The sequence below is a fragment of the Calonectris borealis genome, chromosome 2, assembly GCF_964195595.1.
Source record: "Calonectris borealis chromosome 2, bCalBor7.hap1.2, whole genome shotgun sequence".
NCBI classification, from domain to species: Eukaryota; Metazoa; Chordata; class Aves; order Procellariiformes; family Procellariidae; genus Calonectris; species Calonectris borealis.
In genome coordinates this window covers 53622398-53644473 of record NC_134313.1, presented here as the reverse complement: position 1 = coordinate 53644473, position 22076 = coordinate 53622398, and the positions used below count along the sequence as shown (strand labels likewise).

At 38.4% G+C, this 22076-nt stretch overlaps 1 protein-coding gene across 1 annotated transcript in view; it reads left to right on the top strand.

Moving 5' to 3' along the window:
- Positions 1–22076, top strand: part of GREB1L (GREB1 like retinoic acid receptor coactivator) — a 148754-nt gene that overhangs the window by 96190 nt on the left and 30488 nt on the right. Inside the window, exons 7-15 of the mRNA XM_075142009.1 lie at positions 4681–4815; positions 6742–6879; positions 7203–7322; positions 9062–9199; positions 10956–11141; positions 15894–16220; positions 17071–17199; positions 17763–17897; positions 20458–20655. Of these exons, the coding sequence (XP_074998110.1) occupies positions 4681–4815; positions 6742–6879; positions 7203–7322; positions 9062–9199; positions 10956–11141; positions 15894–16220; positions 17071–17199; positions 17763–17897; positions 20458–20655 (1506 nt within the window). The remainder of the gene's footprint in view (positions 1–4680; positions 4816–6741; positions 6880–7202; positions 7323–9061; positions 9200–10955; positions 11142–15893; positions 16221–17070; positions 17200–17762; positions 17898–20457; positions 20656–22076) is intronic.

The following is a 22076-nucleotide window of genomic DNA, read 5'->3' as shown; positions in this document are numbered from 1 at the left end:
CATCCTCATGTGAATGGCAGCATGACACCAGAGAGAGATGGTTATCACCGAGCTGTATGAGTGATTATAGTACTGTACCAGTTAGTGGTTCAAAGGGATCCTGGCTTCAGCTGCTTTTCTCAGTTACGAGTATAATTAACTACTGCTTTAGAGTGGATATGTTTTTCAGCAGCGTTTTTCACAAAAACTACAGAAAGATTTAAGTTGGTAGTGTCTTTTTGAAGTTCCAAATACAGAAAAAGGAAACCTTATTTTAATTTTGGAATCCTTTTTCTGAAACCCCTTCCTGATGCTCATGCAGTTGGGGTTGGTGCGTTCCTGGTAAATGCTGTCAGGGACATGTCAATGCACATGTGGAAGAGGCAGATACAGGGGTTGCTTTTGGTTATATGCTGATTGCAAGTGTTTTGAGCACCCATGAAAGTTTAGAAAATCGACCAAGAATCGACCTCATGGGCATTATTTTGATAGGCTCTATCCCCATATTGCTACCATCCATCTGGTAACCCTTCAGCCTTTACTTACGTTAAAGGTCTAATTAGAAGAAGAGAAATGCATTTAAACACCCCCTTCTCTTCAAACAAAACCTGATTAGATCTCGGTTTTAAAAATGGATCTCAGTTTTAAAAATGTGCGATTTTTAAGGTGAGTTTCTCCTCCCTCAACTCAGTTTTCATCCAGACAGACACTTACAGCACTGAGATCTCCCTGAGGTTTTGTGGAGGCATACTAAGAGAATCTGGGTTTCAGCATGATTTCTCCTTTTAAAGGGCAACATATGACGGTTTCTATAAAGGTTGTGCCACAGAAGTCACTGAGTGTTTCCTGGGATATGTCCAATACCTTCAAATCTCTTGGAAGCTGCGAACGGAGGGCTCTTGCCATTTTGCAGCATCTGGTCTGTATTTGCCTGGCCCTCTGAGTGGCCCCCAGGGAGGTTTTCTTAATTAGAAGACAAAGTTGACTAAACTGCAAGAGCCGTATTTTCGTTGAATGCTGCCATTTGCTGCTGTTTGTTGTACGTGCTGTGTGTATGCTTTTAACATTTTGTCACCTTTCGCCACCGTGTTGCTGAACTTTCCTACTGGAAGGCAGGCCTTGTTAATATGTACTGTAGCTGCTTCGTTTGCAGAATGTAGAAGCAGGCAATCATCTGCTGCTAGCCTCTCTGCTAAACCAAATTCTTCGGTGTCACCGTCCACGACCCCAGAGGGTGGATCAGCTAATGGATACAAATCAGGGTTCACTCAGACAGGTAGGAGCTGAAAGTGCTATAAAGATAACCATTGGGGGTGGTAAGTTACCCCAGATATTGGTGGTTCAGGGATGCTGTAAATAACTGGGTATTTACCTCAAGCCGTGTATAGATTACAGCAGGGAGGATGCCTTTCAAAATTTGCTTTGTGAAAGATTAAGACCCAGGTGAGGCTGGAGGTTAGCTTAGTCCTCATAAGAATAGTCGATTAAAAAGTATTAAAAGATCTTTTGATTCATTTAATTGATTCTGTGTCTCCCTGTGTTTGTTTCATTTAATTTTTTGTGGATCTCAAAAGACTTGAATTACACATTTATAGGGAGGTGTTTACTTAGTATATAGGCTAGGTTATTTGTCTTGAAAAGGAAAATAATCTCCTTTTGGGGTTAGGGGGGCAGCTTTTATTTATTTGCTTGCTTATTTATTTATTTATTTAAATTTTATTTCACACAAAGGTGTACTTAGAATAGCAATTTCCCCATAGACATACAGTGGTTTTGTTTTATGTGAGCTAGCATGCATCTCATAACTGTTCTAGAAAGTTATTAATGACATACTTAAACAAGGAGAAACTATAAAAATCAAATGGACATTGGCTGATAAAGAAGCAGCGTCTTAATTTCATTTATTTATTTATTTATTGCAAATAGGCAAGGTGCTTTTTTTTGAGCTTTTTTTCTCATTGCTTATTGTGGCTTCATCTATGCTGTTATATGTTTTTATGTCTGTTTGTGCTATTTCTTGAAAAATTAAAAACAAGAGAAAATTTTCTGTTCGTTGTTGTAATTGGTTGATATGTACGTACCAGAACATATATTTCTCTAGAGGAGTATGAAATGCAGATGAAAAAAAATACTTCTTCCACTGACAAAGTATGTTAAAAGGAATAATAAATAAAAGCTGAACATATGCATTCTTATGAAATTGTAGTCATTGATCAGTATGTTCAGAGACACTTTGCCCAGGTGGTCACCCCTGTCTCTGTTTACGAAGCTGTATGCTTTAGGCTTTGGTGAAAATGAAATGAGTGTGTTGTTTAAACATCTGCATTTCATTGCACGATCCATTGGCTTCCAGATCCTGGCATGAGAACTGTGCAGATGCATGAGAACCTATTTCTTTGAAACAAGAAGTGATGCAGTATTTACACAGCTTTGTCTTCTATTGTACCTGCCAAGTTAATAGATACACCTTTTATATACTGCTTTCTCCTTATCACTCCATGCGATTTTCAGTCTGCTTGGTGTTTCTGTGTGTCACTGTTTGTACTCTTAGGTCACAGCTGTCAAAACCTTTTCATCTCCTTCTACTGTTATCTTCCAGTGAAGATAATGCCACATGCATACATATGAATCCCCTGTGCCCGGGAGAAGGGGGGAGGGCACCTTTTTTTGGTGGCGGGAATTCTAATGTGTCACCTGTGATGGAGGTCTGACTTCTCCCCTAGGCTCTGCATAGCTGTACTTTGAGATGAATTCTCAGTTGTTTTAAAACGGGAGTACTTATTAGCAAGTTACTTTCTGAAATTGTTTTCAGTTTATTGTCGACTCATACCCATTTTTTCCTTTTAAAGTTGTGTGAATATTTCTGTTTTCCGCCCTCGTAAGTGAGCAGTTCAGTTGCCAAGTTCTGGAAGACACCTGTAGGTAGAGAGTTATGGGCACACACAGGGTGCTGCACTGAAATGGTGATTTCGTGATAGAAATTAGAGCGCAAGAGAATTTTGAAATACCATAGTTAAAGCTGACAGTGTGGTGTGGCCATGACATTGCAGTCAGGTGTCGGGTCCCCCTTTCAAAATGACGTGGGAAGATGCAGTTCCATTGCAGAGGAGAGGTGACTGGCAACGCAAAAATGGCTGAAATCTTGAACAGAATCAAAAAAATCAATTTTAGGCAGGCGAGCGGGAAGACTTCAATTCAGGTGTTAAAAGGTTGTTAAGCAACTAGAAACAGGGTTTTACAATAGAAAGATGAACAATTTTAATAACTAGTAGTACTACAAGTTCTGCTTAGGTACCAGTGTGATGTTTAAACATATACCAGCCACATCTGTGTTTGTAGATAAAATTTCAAGAAAATATATTAGAACTAGAGAGAAGAAAAAAAACCCCAAAGCTTCTGGAGAGCTTACTTTAAGGAAAGCTTTAACACTACATATTTGCTACATCATATTTAATGAGAGACCAGGGTTTTCCTCCAAAGCCTGGTGGTCTATTTTGTTAGCCATTCAGCATATTTTCTGTGAACATGGACAAGGTTTTCTGGTGGAGCAGCAGCAGCAGAGGCTTCTGTGTTTGTTCCCCATCCCAGTTACTCCGTCTGGCAAAGCAGACTCTCCTCCCCACCCTCCTTCACCAAATGGTGTGTGGCCTGAGGGTGAATGTATTTGGCAGATCAAGTTGGTCTTTGCCTTCTGTTTTCTTTCCCTGGCTGTTTTACTAGGACATCTGTAGGTGAACTTAGCCTACTTTGCCTACTTGTCGCAAACTGCTTTCAGGACAAACGCTGAGTTAATATTCTTTCACCCCAGTTATAAGAATTCGGATTTTTCACTGTATCGGCATCCTAATGTCAAATTTTTCTTGAAGTAAATTGCAGATATTAAATGTGTGATGTTAAACTAGGGACCTACATGCTGAGAGGTTTGGAATCAGTTCTGATTTACAGTTTTATACTGGGCAAGTATTAGAATTTGTTTGTTCTTCAGTTTATCCATCTATAAAGTAGGGCTAATATTTTTCAGCCTTGGTAAAATGCTCTAAGGAGTTGCTGTTCATTAATTCATGCAAAGAGTTTGGGCTCAGATACTCTTCATTTCTTACCCAGACTTATAAATGGGCATACACTTTTCATAGCTTTATATACAGTAGTCCTGTAAGGAGATTATGTATTTGGTATTTTTTTCTGCCCTAAGCCAAGCTCAGCTATGTCTGACAGAGGTTTGATAATTTGTTCTCGAAAATCTCAGCTGACGGAGATTTTAGGCAACTTATTCCAGTGCTTATTCCCTACATTTGCCGAGGGCAAGTCACGTAAGCTCTTTGCCTTAGCTTTCTCATCTGTAACATGTGACAGCTGTGTTTACTTGCCTATCCCACAGGGGTATTTTCAGGAGCAATGAGATAGCCCATTCTACAGTTAAAATATGTTTCGAGTGTATGTGAATACAAAATATTGTGAAAGAGATCAATCAGTGGATTATGAGATTCTATAGAAATGCCCAGTTAAATGTTTGTTACAACTCCTAAAAGATACCGATACATGATGATTTCTTAGGAGTGTAAAAAAATTGTTTGCTTTGTATGCGGAGATGAGTTTAGATAAATGTGTATGACCGTTCATGTATATGTAATACAAATTATATATGCACATACATAGATATAATTTTTAATCATTACTTAATGAAACAACTTCTTTTGTCAGATTCTTCAGTATTCAGTCCAGCAAAATCATCTTCTGCTGTTAACTTAAGTGGAACTCAAGACCCATCCCGGAACAAGAACATTGTGAAACCTCTGGCTCTGTCAGTACAGCTCGTAGGAAAGGCATTTGCTGCAGGTACAACTTTGTTTTCCAGGATAGCTGAGAGCCAAGGGAATTATCAGCTTAACAGCCAAGAAATAAGGGAGTCATATTTTTGGTGGGAAAAGGAAAGAAAAATATTCACTACACTAGCATTCTCCAAAACTCTCATATTCTTGCATTCCTCTGCACAGAAATTTTCCATGGCCATTACCGTCCCCAAACTGAGCCACACCTTGGCTTTCAACTTTCACATTCTGGTAAAAGTGCATGTCATATCCCTCTTTGCACTTCGTAAGATACCTGAGAGAGCATAAAAGTCACCTCTTGACATGACACACTGATTCTTTCCTCAGTAACTGAGAGCTGCGTGTTGTTCTGCATTTGTAACAGGTATAGTTCCTCCAGATACATTTAATGGAATTTAGTCTCATTTAAAGGAGTTTTAATACCTGTGCTGTTTTAAGTGTTTATTTCTGTATTGTGTGTTTAATAAATTAGAACCCTCAACTGTGGCCTCTAAATCCCTCACTGGTACTCTGTTGTGATATTCTGATTGCTTATTGCTTTAGCTGGTTAGTCCTTTAAGCAGTGGAAAAAAAATTATCACACTTATTACGGAGAAGTATGCTTGAATAAGAAAAAATATAAATTTATTTGTTTTATATATGCACATGAGCATTACAGTTTATACATGATGTATTACATCTGCTATTTTATACAATATATATTGTTATATATACATAATATTATTATATTGTATCTAATGAATCATTAACAGTTCTTTTTGTAAAATACCCTTTTCCCCTCCATACTTGTGTAAGAAAGAGAATTTATCATGCACTGAAATTACTTCCCACCATTTCAACCACTTCTGTAACTGACCCATGTCTGCCATATCTGTCCATACCAAATCATTGACTCAGAGTACAAATGGGGAGCTTACAATGGGCAAGTGATATTATTAAAATTTTGCTAATAGGCAACCTGAGAATCTTGTGCCTGAATTTATTTTGATGACTGCGGCTGGAGAGTTCCACATTACATTGTTTTAAGCCAAATACCCGCTTCTCAAACTCTTTCTGTTGCAGCTGACATCAGCAAACGGCTGCACCATCTCTTGCTGTTGCTCCTGGTATATGATCCTGGGAGCGAAATCCGTGTGGAGCTGGCAGATATGGCAAGGAGCTGTAGTCCCCACTGGGCTCAATGTCTGCTCTATGCAGTTTATGGCATTTTTTTTTTCCTCTGCAAAAATTAGGCTCTGAAAAAGAGTAAGAAAGAGCTCAGAAGCGTGAGGATAACTTCTTGTGATCCTCCGTTGTAGTTTCATTTTGTGATCTGGCTATAGTGCGTCCTGCCAGGGTGTCAGACCTGCTGGGACCAGAGGATTGTCTTAGGCAGAGGTAGCAAAATTAAGCATAGTTTGCCTCAGTAATGCTCAGAGCGTGTATACTTTACAGCAAACTGTCCTGTCTTCTCTGCCCTCTCTCCCTTGCTAAAGCTTTATATTAGAGCCCTGTAGTGAATTACTGTGTAATGGCATATGGACAACTGGCAGAAAAATATATAGGTGCACCAGAGAGGCTTAGAAATCTTTACAAACTGAACTAATTATGTGCATTTTTTTAAATTTTCAGTGTCTAAAAAAATGTGTCACAAACTTCCCAATATTTTTTTTTGTGTGTAAATTTCTATTTTATTTTAGTGGGGTTTGTTTTGGTTTTTTTCTTCCACCTACCCTCCCCACCCTGAAATCTGGAGACCTGTTTCAAGGTTAGGATTTTGCAGCCTGTGCCCAGATTATTCTCTGCCAAGTACACTTCATGCTTTCCCTGGAGTATGTTTCTTTCAGTCACGCATCTTGCCCTGTTCTTTTGTGTCTGCATGCGGCCGTATTATTTTGTTTGCTTGTCTTCAAGATTGTCTCAAGCCATACACTCTGTATTTTATTATACTCAGCTCCTCTTTCACTGCGTGCCACTGATGTTGCTAATGGAAATGCTAATGGAGGAAGAAATAATATATTGAGTTCTACAGTCTCTCGGCCAATGCCTCACTCGACATCTCCAAGCCCTGGCTGTGCAGCTGGAGACCAAGGTAAAGAAAACCTCTGTTCTTTTATTTTAAGCTGCAGTGGCTGTTGAGCCTGAAATTTGTAATTTTGTTGTTCTTCACATCATTGCTGTTTCTGCAATTCAGTCTTTACAGATCCATTTGGTTTTTGGCATGACCATTAATGATAATGCTGTACTTTTTAACACAGGTAACAACATTTTTCACATCATAGTCTGGCTTCATGTAAATCTAGGTGTAAACCTCTGACGCTCTGTGGCGTCAGCTCAACACCAATGTGAAATGGAAATGTGGGCTGGAATCTGGGGAGGATGGAGTTTAGAATTAGTTTTTGCTTTCCTTCTCAGCATCAATGTCCAGTTCTGGACCACCAAAGAAACGTCACCGGGGATGGTCTCCTGGGTCCCCAGTGCCTCCTCCTGGTTTAGCGGTACCTGTTCCTACAATTCGGCCTTCAACAAGAACAGGTAAAACTTGAATCGTACAGATTTCATTTGTAAAAAGCTGTACTCAGCCAGACCAGTAGCCCTGTGCTGCTTCTCTTAAGTGTGGCACAGAAAACATAACTAAGCTTGTTGAAGTAGTTAAGGATAGCATGGAGAGTTTTTCAGATGCCCCAGAAAAACACACATAATTATTGCCATAATCTAAGATGGGACAATGGGAAAGTAAAATTATTGGGGGGGAGAGAGAGGAAAGGAGGAGGAGAGTAATATTAATAAGGATCCAGAGCTATCTAAGCCCCCCAGATGTAACTCAGTTCTTCTAAAATTGTGCAGGTGCATGGATATATGAACATATTTGAAGGATTTCCGTTAGCCTTCACCTTGAATGTTGTGTCTCAGTCTGGTGTGGCACACTACAGAAACAGTACACTCAGTTCCTGCACAGGAAAAAGGGCTTTGCATAATTTTGGCCTAACAAAGGACACTGATGTCCACTAGGTCATCTTCAGTTAAAACATAAAGTTTGTGAGACCAAATGTCTGTTGTGCATGGAAAAGCTTTAAGAGGGATATGTAACATCATGATATGAGGCAGGATTAATACAAGTATGTGTGAATACTCATCCATGTAGGTACCTCTTTATACATAGCTATCAACAAAACTGTTCACTATTTAAGCACTTTTCAGTTGTGGGATTCAGAATACTTTGTAAAGGGGAATAAGCAATTATTTATTCCTGTCTCTATAGAGTGGGAGAATAAATATAGAAGGAAGAAAAAAAACAGTTGTCAACATGCACAATATATTTTTAACTCTGCTTTGGAGGGCTTGATTTTGAGATGTTTTGCAATTGATTTTCAGAGTTATTCATCACGGGCAGAAGGGTTACACGGTAGTGCAGGCCTGCCTACTTAAGCAGCTCAAATCAAGCGCAGCTTTTGTATATTTCTAGCGTCAGAGACCTGCTGAAGATACGTTATATAAGGCACTCTCCTCCCTTTTGTTGAGTTTGTCTCCACAGATCCACTACCTCTGCTGTGCACTCCATTCTCCATGAGTCTTTCATAGTGTTTTTTTTCTATTGGATAAACAATTCCACTGCTGAAACATGCATGCATGCCTTCATTCATGCTGCCTATGATGCTTTTCTGTTGATGGCATTGTTTGAAAAATCTGTTACAAACCACCAAGTGAAGCCTGAGAAACTTCTGAAGCAGCCCCCATGCTGAAACCTGATTACAGATTACAAAATTCTTGCACTTTGTTTCTTTTTATTTGTGAAAGCTGCTTTTGCTCTTTCATGAGTAAAGCCTAATTTTTATCCGTGTAGCAGCTGTCTACGGACAACTTTGAGATTTTGGCCTGTATTTGTTTTTCTTATCTACATATATTCTACGTCAGAAGTCAGAGCAGCCTCTTCCCTTGTATTGAGAGGCAGTATTGAGAGGTAGCCTCCATCTTAGAGGTGGCCTTTTGGCTGAGTACTTGGCTTTGTTTGAAGATGCATATTCAAACCTGTGTTTTCCTCTCTCATTCCCACCAACAATACAGCGGTCAGAAAAAGTTTTATTTTAGGGGTGGGGCTACAGGAGGATATAGGCTCTTAATTTAAATTACTTAAAACTATAGCAGGAAATGCAGAGACCTTTTGAATTTTATTACAGTTAGTGATCTGCAGTAATTTTTTTTATTTGTTCATACGGCCAAATCACAGTATGAGCCTTTTAGTAATGGAAGTTTCTCTTTTCTTTATTTTATAGAGCCTCTTTTGTCAGTCCCAGTTCCTCAATCCATGTTAACTGGAATTTTACAGCCTCAACCCATCCCAGCAGGGGAGACTGTAATAGTTCCTGAAAACCTGCTGAATAACTCGGGAGTCAGACCAGTGATTCTGATAGGTAAGTCTTACACTGGGGAATCAAATGCTGTGTTTTGAATAAATGCATGCTCCCCTAGGAGAAAGGGGTTTTGATTTCTTTTTGTTGGTTCTGGCATTCAGTACAATACGAAGTCAGTTTGTCACGGATAGTTTGCTTTAGTTGCTCAACACTTAAAATTGGAAGTTAAGCGATTTCTGGAGAACCTGATTTGCAAACGGGTCACAACCAGGTCAAATTTATACAAAACCTCTGGCCAAACTGAAGGTTTGTACAAATAAGATTTTTGTAAAATCCAAGAATAGAAATATTTCCATGTAATGAAAATAGCTTTCCAGTGTAAACAACTTACAAAACAAGCAAATATTTCCTGCAGCATTTATAGTCCAGATCTTGAAGCCCAGGGATTCTGCATGAGAACAGAAAATTTATTTGAACTGACTAATCAGAAGTGAATCATACTAACTTTTTGTCTTTTGTAGTCCATGCTTCCTGAGAGCAACTGAGATAAACTATCAGGCTTTCAAAATCCGTTAGCTTTATAAAGTACATTGTTAACCCTTAGAAAGACTTTGCTTTTACTTTAGAAGTATGACTCATAATATCCCTTTCAAGCTGAGCTACTTGGGCATACGATATAACAAAGATGGGTCGGCTAGTACTGCCAAAATTTTTTTGGCTCTTTAAATCTCTTTTCAGTCCAGCGTCATACAGATGGTTGTATAAAGTAGCCTCAGTGTTAAGAGAACATGCCTATGAATACAATCCATGGAATAATTTATCATTCCTGAAGAAATGGAGAGGGTCTCCAAGTCGTCACTGGCACGGATAATCCTAACACACACAATTCTCAGAGAATTAACAGGGCCGTGTACTAGTAAAACCATCAAGGATAGGGTTACACTTCTTCTGGTTTGTTTTGCTTAGTGTTGTTTTCTAGAAGCCTATTCTAAAGCTCCAGCATGGTGCTCTAACGGTTTTCAGAGAAACACTTCCTTATTAAAGATGAGGGTGCCTACAGTCATCAGCTTAAGTGCAAATTGAATGCGGTCCTTAGGCTCTTGGAGAGTTGCCAGTGAAGTCCTCAGTTAGGCTAAATGTTAGTGGCCCTGAGAAACAGCGTCCTATTAATAGTACAGAACCAGATGTACCCAGACAGATGGGTTTGGCAAAATCTGTGTGGAATTTTTTTTAAAACGAAAAGTTTCTCAAAGAAAAGAGGAGTTAGCCTGTGCTCATGTGCTTTACCTTACAGAACAGCATGTTAGTTGTTGATGTTTATTTAAACTGTTTATGAAAACAGATTGGAAACATGGCAAAAAAGTTAAATCAATCACAGCAATACCACGGTGGCTGAATCAATGCTAATGTGACTTATGCTGCTTTTATAATGTTAAGATCAATGTACTTTTGCTTCCATTGGTTTTTCTTTTTTGTACACTATATTACGGAGAATCTGTATTTAAAGGTCAGGGTAAGACCGGAATAGATAATATTCTTATTTGTATTTGGATAACAATAATTCTTATCCTGCTGATATGCGGTTATTGTTAGTTTTTGCAAATGTATGTGATCACTTGTTGTAAAATACAGCAAAGGATCACTGGCCTATCTTATGTATTTTGTAAGCAATTATAATGCCAAAAACAGTCACTGATAAAGTATATTTTGCAAGATAACATTAAGGAGACGTTTGGAAATGTATACATTGTGCAAGATTTCATGTAGTGGCATATTTTGTGAATTTCTGGGAGTTTTTTTGTTTCTTTTATCAAAGGTTATGGCACTTTACCTTATTTCTATGGAAATGTCGGTGATATTGTTGTAAGTCCCTTGCTGGTAAATTGCTACAAGATTCCACAGCTGGAAAACAAGGATTTGGATCTCTTGGGTTTGACCAGCAGTCAGCTGCTAAGTGTGGAAAATATGATACTTTTAACTATTCAGTATCTTGTCCAACTAGGTAAGCAATTTGTCATAAGCATTTGTTTTTATTTGTGACTGTCCTTTTTTCTCCCCACCCTCTTCATGTCCATTTCAGAGCCAATTTTCTGGCTATTTTTGTGCCTGGAAGAGGTGAGTGGCTCCATCTAGTGTGTGTGACTTTGCTACTTTGTTCATCAGACTGAAGAAGTGAAGTGAATTTAAAGGCTGATACTGCTTCTGCTCTCCATATGGGGATTGACCAGGTCACCTTTGTGAAAATGGATTTGCAATGCAGATAACTCATTTGCTTAGGGTATCAAACCATCAGTTATCACAGCTCTTTCTAAGGACAGTCAGTCTGTTTTATTCAGTTTTGTGACAAATGCTGGCAGATGTGTGATGGTCATCATTGTTTTGGTGACAGCACCGTTTACATGAAAACCACATTTGTTATTCAGACTAAGGCAAGTGATTCAGTGAATTTCTCATTCTTGTAAATGTTTTTGAAATGGACTCTTTACAAGTTTGAGAGCAAACCACATTTTCTTTCTCTTATTGCAGGTCCAGACATTTTTCCCTACCTTAAGAGTAAAAAGCAGCAGTGTTAATTAACAGTAAGGTTTTAGAAGTTAAAGAATAATGCAGGATAGTGTTGGGAAACTTCTCACAGCGGTCTCAGTCTTCACTTTTGTATTTGAAAAGATGCTGCTTATCATAGAGGAGTGTGAAATGACCTTTGTGAAGAGCACACTGCTTTTCCTGTGCTGGGTTTCGGCTAGGGCATCTGTAATACATAATGGTATGAAATATGCAAATGTTTCAAAAGAAGCACAACTGGTGATAACCCTATAATTTGGGGAGTAAATGTGCTCTGTGCAGGTTTCACCCATGGAATCATGGGTTCTTATGCTTTGCTATTGTTCCTTGATGCAGTACTGTTACAGGCAGGGAAGAGGCCATCTTCTGTGTTGTAATACTCTCCAAGTGACCTGTTTGCTTTAGTTATCATTCTCTGCTTCAATAGTCCATTGGACGCCGTGTTAGAACTGACAGAGAGTTTCTTTATTTCTTTACAGGCTGAATGTTTTTCTGTTGCCCTTCTCTCAGTGGGCTTAAATTTGTTATTTGAGGTTTTCGTCTTCATTGGAAAGTTTGTAGAGTCTGCATGTTAAAACCAACTGCTTCACACAGTTCTGGATTGATAGAGGCAACTTGCAAATTTCCTTCAGAGAAACATGTAGCCAGCTGATACAGCATGTCCAATTAAAAATAAACTATTTATTGAAACTTATTGAGTCAGTGAACCACACTCCATGAGCAAATGCAACCTTTAGATTGATGCAGCAAGTCCATGCTTGCTGCAAACTAGAGGAGGCTTTATGCAAAGCTTCTGGAGCTGAGCTGAGCTGCGTCTAGTAAGCACCGTGCCTTCAGCATAAAGCAGTTCCCCTGTTAGCAGGTGTTCAGTTTGGCTGTTGTTCTTAGCTGTGCAAAGCCGAATAGTTTTCCATTTGGCCTTATGTGGAGATGGGTGCCAGCACTGTAAGATGAAAGAGCCTAATGAGGAGAAAAGTAAAAACATTCTGCAAAGCATGGGGATCAAAACATGTTGCTGGTTTGAATATTGCTACAAATTTAAAACTGTTGGAATTGTGACAGTTGCACTGAACTGTAGCCTTTATCCCATTTTGTAAAATCAAAGCAGATTAAAGATGATTGGAGGGCAGCCAGCTTCAAAAGTTTTTGACGAGGAGAAGGGACACACATAAATTAACAGTTTATTCATGTAAGCCTCTTTTCTTCTTGAGAAAGTAGGACTAAAAAGTTATTCTTTTTTCTGGAGTATATTGTGAAAGAGTAAGATAAAGGCAAAGATAAAAAACCAGACAGAAGAATGAAATAGATACTGAGTCTTGCCTAATTTTTTCAGATCTCACCACTTGTACAAAATATGTTTGCAGATGGCTGTGATCGCAGATCATAAGAATATTATTTATGGAAGTGTTCCTTTTTTGATAAAAGGTATATCTGAGAATTCCTTTCAGTTTTCCTGTGAGATTATGACAACATTATTAATTGTAGGATAATGCTGTTGTGTTTTCAGAAATTAGCTGAGCAATCTCAGAATATTACAAATCAAAGCAAACAAAATAAGTGCATTTCTGACGCTTTCATTTTAAACCTACTATGAAGACTATACACAGTTAAAGCTGTGATTGTGAGGCATAGCATTGCTATAAATAAATTCCACTGACTATGATAAAGGAATAAGTAAAAAAAGATCAAGAGATGTGTTTGATTTCAGTGGTTTTTTAAAGTCTGTCTCCTGTACTTATTCAGATTTCACATTTGTTATCTTTGACAGCATTCATAGTGAAGTATTCTTAAGCTTTGTTTTTATACCTCAAAATGCCCATATTTGCAGTATGGGTTACATTCTATCATTTGTAATAGTCTGCTTTTTACTATTGCACTACGGTTTCTACAAACACAATTTCATCCTACGCAGTGCTAAGGTCTGTGTTTTGGTTTTTCAGCTGGAGGAGATTTCTGGACCTTCTGTTAACTACCTGTTTAGAATTATAACACCGTTCTCCCTTCTTCCTTGCTGTGGTACATTTGAATCGCTTTGACTATGTGTATGCCGTGACACCCAGAGGTGTTTTGTAGCTTCAATATCTGAATACACATCCAGACTCAAGGCAGGAACAAGCTTCTGTCTTCAGTGGAAGGGATATTCAGAAGCTCAAAGCAAGAGGTTATTCCAGCAGTTCTCCTGGTCTTAGATGGTTGGAGGAGTAGTTCTCTGTGGGATGCACCGAGAAGTGTGTCTACCCAGAAACGGGTGGCATTTGAACATGTTGTCTTAAACTGTAGGTGCTTTTGGAAGCATAACTATGTTAATAAGGTCTTTTTCAGATATTAATATTTCATGGTATTATTTATTTTGCAGTTTTGTTTTCTGAAGTCAAGATGATCCTTTGCGTACTCATTTCTGTAGAGAAGCTTCCAAATATTCCCTTTTAACCTTGACAGATTCCTGTATATGTATTTATGAAACTAGTGACAATCAAAATCAATATCTATCATTTTGTCTTCCATCTCATCTGATATTAGTTCCGTTATTTTCCTGGATAGTTGTGGAGAAAGACTGGCATGAGCCAAGTATTAAACACTTCACTAATTTAAAAATATTTCCACATCAGTGCCTTTCTGATAACTAATTATTTTTTAAAGTTTTTCTCTTATAAATCATCTGAATGAAATCCTGCATGTTCTCATACAAAAGTCTCTCCATTTGTACAATTATTTTCATTTTCTTGGATTCATGATGACCCCTGGGTCTAGAGCCTGTCTCTTAAGTAACCTCCCTCAATCAGCAAAAGCTTGCTTTTATTTTTTTTAGTGTATAACATCTTTTTTGTTGTGGTTGATATGTTGTAGATGGACTTTATTTCTGCAGAAGCAGATTTATCTCTCTGTCAATAAATGTCTGTTTTTTCTGTTTTGAGATCTTCAAAGACCTAGAATGCATGATGCTTTCTTAGAAGGGAAAAGAAAATATATTTCCAAAAAAGAGAATTATAGAAAGAGAATTATGCCCGTGCTGTGTTAAATTAGACTCATCAGAACTTTCTGATTTGCATGAAAAATGAAAACAGCCTTGCATTTACAAGTCTATAGTTGTCCTGCCATCCTACGGTAATTGGATGGTGACACTCTCCATATGTTACTTCTCAAAAAGGCAAAATGACAACAGGCAGCACTTTTTACAGATTCTGTATTATAGGTTATTTACCCACTCCTGCCCTGCTTCTCACACAACCTTTCTGTTTCCTTTTTTTCACTGCCCTTTCTGCTTGTTGTCTTTGGCCCTGAAAGAAAACATAAAACCAAAACCAGCATTTCACCTATCTCTGGTATTTAAACCCCCACTTTTTGTCATAGAAAAGCAAGCTGCTGAAGCGTGAAGCTATCTCTTTTGGCACTGACATGAGATCTTGGCAATTCAAGCTATGGTTACTTTTTACTCTGCGTTCATGAATATTTTTTCTGTTCCTAAGTATCTTTGACAATGAGACAAATCTTACTGAGCAAAATGTTAACTGAAGCTGAGTTGAGGGACTGATGCTAAGATAGGGTAGCTTATATTTCTATTTTCCAATTCAAGTTCGCAATACAGTTTGCAAAGTCTGGGGAATGTAGATCTAAAGTTGCATATACCTCTTTACATTAGAAGTTTGAGGATTTGCTAAATTAATCTAATTTAACTAAAGTAAAAGAAGAGGTTAAACATGTTTATTTACACCCATGCTTAGTTTACTAGTATGCATGATGAGAAAAAGCAAAACGAAGACCACTTGACAGGCTTTGTCATACTGCATGGCTGTGATTAGACTGCGAGGATAAGCATTTGGGTTTTCTGTGGTAAAAACATATGGAGGCTACATGATTAATCCTTCTGTTCCAGGCAAAAGGCACATATTTTCCCACTCCCTTGTTGGTCTCACCAGTTTCTGAAGGTGGAAAAGCTAGGAGTGACATGGAATACCTCACTGTTAAAAAAAAAAAAAAGGAGATGAAAGGAGATGATGGGAGAGAGAGGCTTCTGATATGAAAAACCAAGAATAAGCCATGTGGGTAGATATCCACTGAGTAGCGAGTGGGTTTTGTAAATGTAAAAGATATGGTGAAGGAGCTTGTCAGATCAAGACAGACATGATTATTCCTGGTTCAATAATATTTTGATATGAGATACTGTTCTTCTGTTTGTTTGTTTTCAATGTAGGTCCTGACCAGATACCCCTGAGGGAAGAATTTGAGCAGATCATGTTGAAAGCTATGCAGGAGTTTACTCTGAGAGAGCGATCCTTGCAAATGAGCGCGCAGTGTATCTCTGTGTCACCAGGTCAACTCCCTTGGCTTGCTAGGTTAATTGCTAGTGTGTCCCGGGACCTCGTGCATGTCGTTGTTACCCAGAATTCGCTGGCAGAGGGCATCTCCGAGACCTTGAGGTCTCTCAATGAAATGAAACATCAGCAAAAGCTACCAGACTATGTGGTTGCCATTTGTGCATCAAAGATAAGAGGAAATGAATTCTGCGTAGTAGTCCTAGGTGAGTATATTTGCAGTACGCTTCGAATACCAATGCAATTTTGCTGAATTAATTTTCTCAAGTCATTGTTCCAGTTTTTAAATCCCTTCTGTTCTTTTTATTCTCCTTTGTATTGTTACACTGCAATGTCACAGTTTACTATTCCTCCATCGAGACTTGGGGTACCAATGTCCATGAGGATCTAGAAAAATAGCTGTATGCTAGTCATTACTACTCCTTGAGAGAGTAGTACTTTACTCTTTGTGTGGCTACCTTAGAAAATATCTTGAAGTGACCCAGTAACAAAATAGTCGGTTTGTCTTCCTTGGTTTTGTGTAACAGCTGTGCTATTTCACATGGCAATATTGGATTGACCACTGCAGACCACTGTGAAACAGAACGTGCTGTCGATCCTTTTTACCATGCTGATTTTCAAATTCCGCATTGGTGACTGGCTGCGATGTTTTGTGTGTGCATGAGTGTGGCTGGATGGAAGGTGAATTTTGACTAGTCATCTTTCCTCTGTAGGCAGATAAATCAGTAATGTCAATTTTTTACCTTTTTTCACACTAGGGATAATTACTGTTTCATATTTACTCAGAATCCTCCATTCTAGCTAAGGTACAGATACTTATTTTTCACCCAAGTGTGCAAAACTATGGGCAACAGCTTGCAAAGGATGTGCTAAACCGATATAACTAATTCTCCCATCACTAGCAAAATGGACTTGAGACTGCTCTCCCAGTCTACTGGGTAAAGGCAGTGGAGATCCATGACTGAAGATCGTGCCCCACCCTTCTAGGATGAAAAGGTTGTGTTGATAGTACACTGTATTAAAGATTGCTCTTGCTTTTTTCCCCGTCTTCTCCAGGTCAATATCAATCTAGGGCACTTGCAGAAAGCATGCTTACCACCAGTGAATTTTTAAAAGAGATCAGTTATGAGCTCATCACAGGGAAAGTTAGTTTCCTGGCATCGCATTTCAAAAATACATCTTTAGGTGAGTGATCCTAAGAAACAGAAGTTCTAGCCATTTCTTTAGGATTGGTGTGTCTCCTGTTCAGCAGTTAAAGCGCACATGAATACAGAGGCATTCTTTCCTTCTCTCCATTCACTGTGTGTAAAGGAGTGCTCGTCTCCTTCACCCGTGCAGTGCAAGTTACTCATCTGTGGCAAAACATTTTTAAGACTGTTTATACTGCCGAATGTGACGGCAGGGCACCTGTAAGTGCATGAGTCTTTTCTTGTTTGTGCTTTTAGCACAAGTTTTAGAGGTTGTTTTATAGTGTGTGTTTCTTTGTAACCATCAGATGTCACCGCTAGTTGTAAAGGCACAGAGCTGAAATTATTCAGCTGTGGTTTCTTTTTTTGGAATTCATTCAACTGGCAAATCAGTAAATAAAAGAGAAAAATATTCTCCCTCCCTCTCTTCCCTGCATCTCCAGCCCCTTGCACCTTCGCAGATTCGACATCAGCTATGTGAGAAGATGTGTGTATGTAATGTTCTACATCATTTGTCTGAAACGGCTTCCAGATAATTTGGTGTTGCTAATTCTTATCTAGGTGATGATTTGGACAAGCTGCTGGAGAAAATGCTACAGCAGCGAGGGGAAAGTGTCATTATTCCTTTTAATGGCGATGTTAGCGAGTGTGTGTCATCTCAGGAGGCAATTGCCATGGTTTCTACGCAAGAACCAGGTAATTTTTTTTTATGTGCAAGATGTGAAATAAGTGAGTAGTTTGTTAAATGTCAAAATGTGTGTGCCTCAGAAGAGTCTGAGGGCACAGCTGTGGTCAGTGTGCCAACCTTCAGATATTAATACTGCCAGCTGAATGTAGCGATACAGCAGTCTCTCAGGCAGAAAATCTCTGTAGTAACCTTCAGCAACGTTTTTTCCCCTATGTTTTATAATTCCTAAGCTAAAATATGTGATCTTCTGTTCTGCACTAAGCAGAGTACAGAAGATGTTTCTTTTTAACATTGGCAGCGTGGACTCATCTCACCCTTTCGCACCTAGAAAAGGAATGTAACCTTGGCTTAAGGCAGAGGGGAACTATGTTCTCGTTCTGATCTCCCCAGGTGTACTCCTGTATCTTAACTTTTGATATTCCTCGCTTTCCACATGTAAAATGGTAATAATATGTAGTACACACTTGTGCCCTGAGGCTTAAACTTTGAGGGAAAGTGTTTTAAGATCTTGGGCTGAACGTGCTAGGCAAGTGTAATCTATAATTTGCTTATTTGAGATGTGTCTTACTCAGCATAACGTGATGAGATACTTAGGTGCAAAAGATGAGCTAGGATTGCCTAAAAATGCTAATTATCATTTTCTCATTTTGGAATTCTTTCATTATTCAGAGTTTTAACCATACTTTCCTTTTCGTATGACAGTAATGGTAAAAGATACATTGAGCTGCTGTGAACACTGAGATTCTTTTAGGTCTAGTATCAAAGCAAATTCAATCTCCAATAAAGCTTTTTCCCTGTGAAAGAAAGGTATGCTCTTGACTCACGTTAGTTAGCTTAAATTAATCAGCTCAGCATTAGATCTGAATGAAAGCAAGGTGGTTTATAGTCTCCACATGGATCAGAAGATCCAGTTAGGAAGGCTGCCACGTACTTTGTTCTGGCATCCCCAGAAGGACAAGTCTTGAGCTTCCTCACAGGATTAATTTGAAGGGAGAACGATCTTTTGATTCTGTTATTTTTTTTTGTTCTGGCTATGTAGTGATGTGCAGCAGTACTTTTTTAAACCTTCATGTTTTCTCAAACAATTATTCTGAGCTAGTTTTGTCTTTAAAATATGGCTGTACAATGACTGAAGCTACTGGGAATCTGCCTGAATCAAAAAAAAGGAGAGGTAAATCTCCTAGGCAGTGAGAGGGACCTTTCTCCCAAAGTAGATCTACTGAAATGAACACTGAGGCAGGTTTGAGCAGGAGGTAAGCACACACACTCGAATACACGTGTGTTTATATAAAACTAACATACTGGGTTTTCGCCCCAGACACCTTCCAATTTTCATGCAAATTGAAAGATTTTATAAAGTGGTTTATTACTTAAAGAAGCAATGATATTCTTGTGTATTAAATTTGCAGTAGATAATATTGTTTATTCTTTGTTTAAGGAATTTGCCCTAGGTAATATTTATAATAAGCAGTCCACTAATCAGAATTTAATTTGTAGTAGAAAAACTGACATAAACAAAAACTGTAATGGCATTATAGGATTTAATATGGTAATCTGCAAGTTGAAAATATTCAGGGGCTAGTGAAACATGGATTGCTGGGCATGGAATTTACCTACTGGAAATACTAAAATATAGGAACATGCTTTTTCTTTAACGAAACATGAATGCTCTGGTACATGTCTATGGAGGGCAAAGCTCCAGTCCCCCAGTTCTCTGCAGCTAGTGTTATATTGACATTTATTAAGTTCATGTAAATCTGAGACTAAAATTTTGTTAAAAATCAAGAAACCTCCAAAGAAATAAATTACACCCCCCCAAATAATTGAGATTTATTGCCTAGGTGTATTGCTCATCTTCCCTTCACAGCGTATATTACTATCAGTCAGTATATAGACATATGGCTATCTCAATCATGACTTAGAGTGGGGCTCAGTACTTCAGAGCAAGGATGATGTACAAATGAACTCCCAACTGTCCTGTTAGAGTCTTTTTGGCAGGATTACCAACACAGGCTCAGTTTCCTCAGATTAATAGGTGTGCTGGCTCTCATCCCATCGTGCCCTGAGCACAGCATCCTCGGCACCTATGTGATGGTGTGATGAAGGGATGCTCCTGAAGAACTGCAAGTTTCAGGAAGAGATTAGAGCTATGCGTATATATATATGTATATATGCACACACACACACATTTTTTTAATATACATATATGTATACATGCATGCATATTATGTATGTGTTGGTTCATTTAACAGAATGCATTTCACTATGTTGGCATTGAGGTTTCCTTGGGTTACACTGTGAAAAATCCTCAAAACATTTAGGGCATTTAAAAAATGAGCAATGCGGTACTTAAGGTCTGATATGTAATCGTATTTTGATCAAAAAAAGAAAGTTGACATTTGTGATCTGCACCCAGCTGTCCAGAGTGTTGGGATTTATTCTGGTGAGTGATTTTTTTTCTGGTAATAGAGGGTAGGCTGTTTGGAGGGTCATGCTTGTTGGGGGGGTGGGAAAGTAAACATGTTTCTTGTTGTGTTTTGTTTTCTTTTTCAAACAAACACGCTCTAGATTTGGATGTTGATACCTTCCAAATTTACCAGCCACAGCTTACAGTTGCCAGAAAGCTCTTGTCCCAGGTTTGTGCTATAGCAGACAGTGGCAATCAGAGCCTGGATCTGGGCCACTTCAGCAAAGTAGACTTCATCGTTATAGTTCCCCGTTCAGAAGTCCTGGTGCAGCAGACCCTTCAACGGATTCGACAATCAGGTAAAAGGGAGGGGAGGGAAAAGAGACTGTTAAACCAAGCTATGTGATGTTATTAAATCATATCTGGTATAAATGGAGAAGTAAGTTGCTGCAACACGTATTTTGCATGTCCAATATTAGCTCCAGTAGTTGGTATCATTGATGAATTCTAAATATCTTCCTTTCATAAATTGGGCCCAAGCTGTGCCATGTAAGTGTCAAAAGAAATTGCCATATTCATGCAGGTCTGAGGAATGTGTGACCTGGAGAAGCATTCAAGTGTCAAGAGAGGGAGTGGATGAGCAAATGTGGCTGTTCCGATCTTTCATCCCCTAGAGTTGAAGTGCCATTTGTTCTCGGTACACATTTGTGCATACGCTCTCATATGTATTAGCACAGACGTATGTGCAGGAAGCTCTCTTATTAGGTAGATAAATGCCTGAGTAATACATGCACATTGGCACACAATAATTGCCATATGATTCAGATGGCGAGTTTTCTTGTCTGGAGTTCTGTGTCTGACCATGGCCAGTACCAAATGTTTCGAGAGGAAGAAGAAAGCTTCAGAGGACAGGTTATGGAATATGTCCCCCTTGAGAATGACCTCTGTTATCCACTCTGTTAGTGACTGACATGTATCCAGAAAAGCATAAGAGTTTCTCTGTGGAGAAAATTACTAATAGAACTAAGGACTATCTATAGATGTTTTGTCCTTTTTAACTCTTGATCTCCGATATCTGGGAGTAATGAAGCCCTTAGGATAGTTGTGTATTTAGGATTTTTTTTTAATCAGTTGAACATTTTTTTTTCTGCCTTCAGCTTTGTCTAATAATACCTTGCATTTGCATTGAAAAACATGAATATGAGCTTCTGGTGTAATGCGTCTATGAGTGACTTTGGGTAGATGTTGGCATTTTTTCCTCTTATTTTCTACTCTGAACTAAACAGTCCCACACTTTTTGATTATGCAGATATGCCCTGATATTGCTTAATATTGTGGTCCATCTCTGTATTTTTCTCCTCTGTTTTGCACTATTTTATTAGTAAAATGAAAAGAATAAAATAGGTTACTAGAAGTACGTGTTTCTTTTCCTTTCTAACACAACTTTATGGGTTTTTTTGTTCCATTCCTTATTTCTTCAGACATTGTATTTACTTAACTTGCTGCCAGACGCTAAACCAGAGGTTTTCTGATATCTGATAACAGGGTTTCACATTTTTTTTATTTTATTTTTTTAAATGAACGGTTTTTACTTTACTTTTTTAAATAATTTTTTAAAATCATTAAGACCCTGGCAAATACATAGTTGACCCACATTTCACAGTGGCTTATTGCTACTTCTTTAATTCAAATGGTGTTCAAAGCCATGTACATTACGTCATGCCTACTTTATGAATATGATGGCAATCTATCATTACAAAGACTGCTAGAGAGTAGTTGT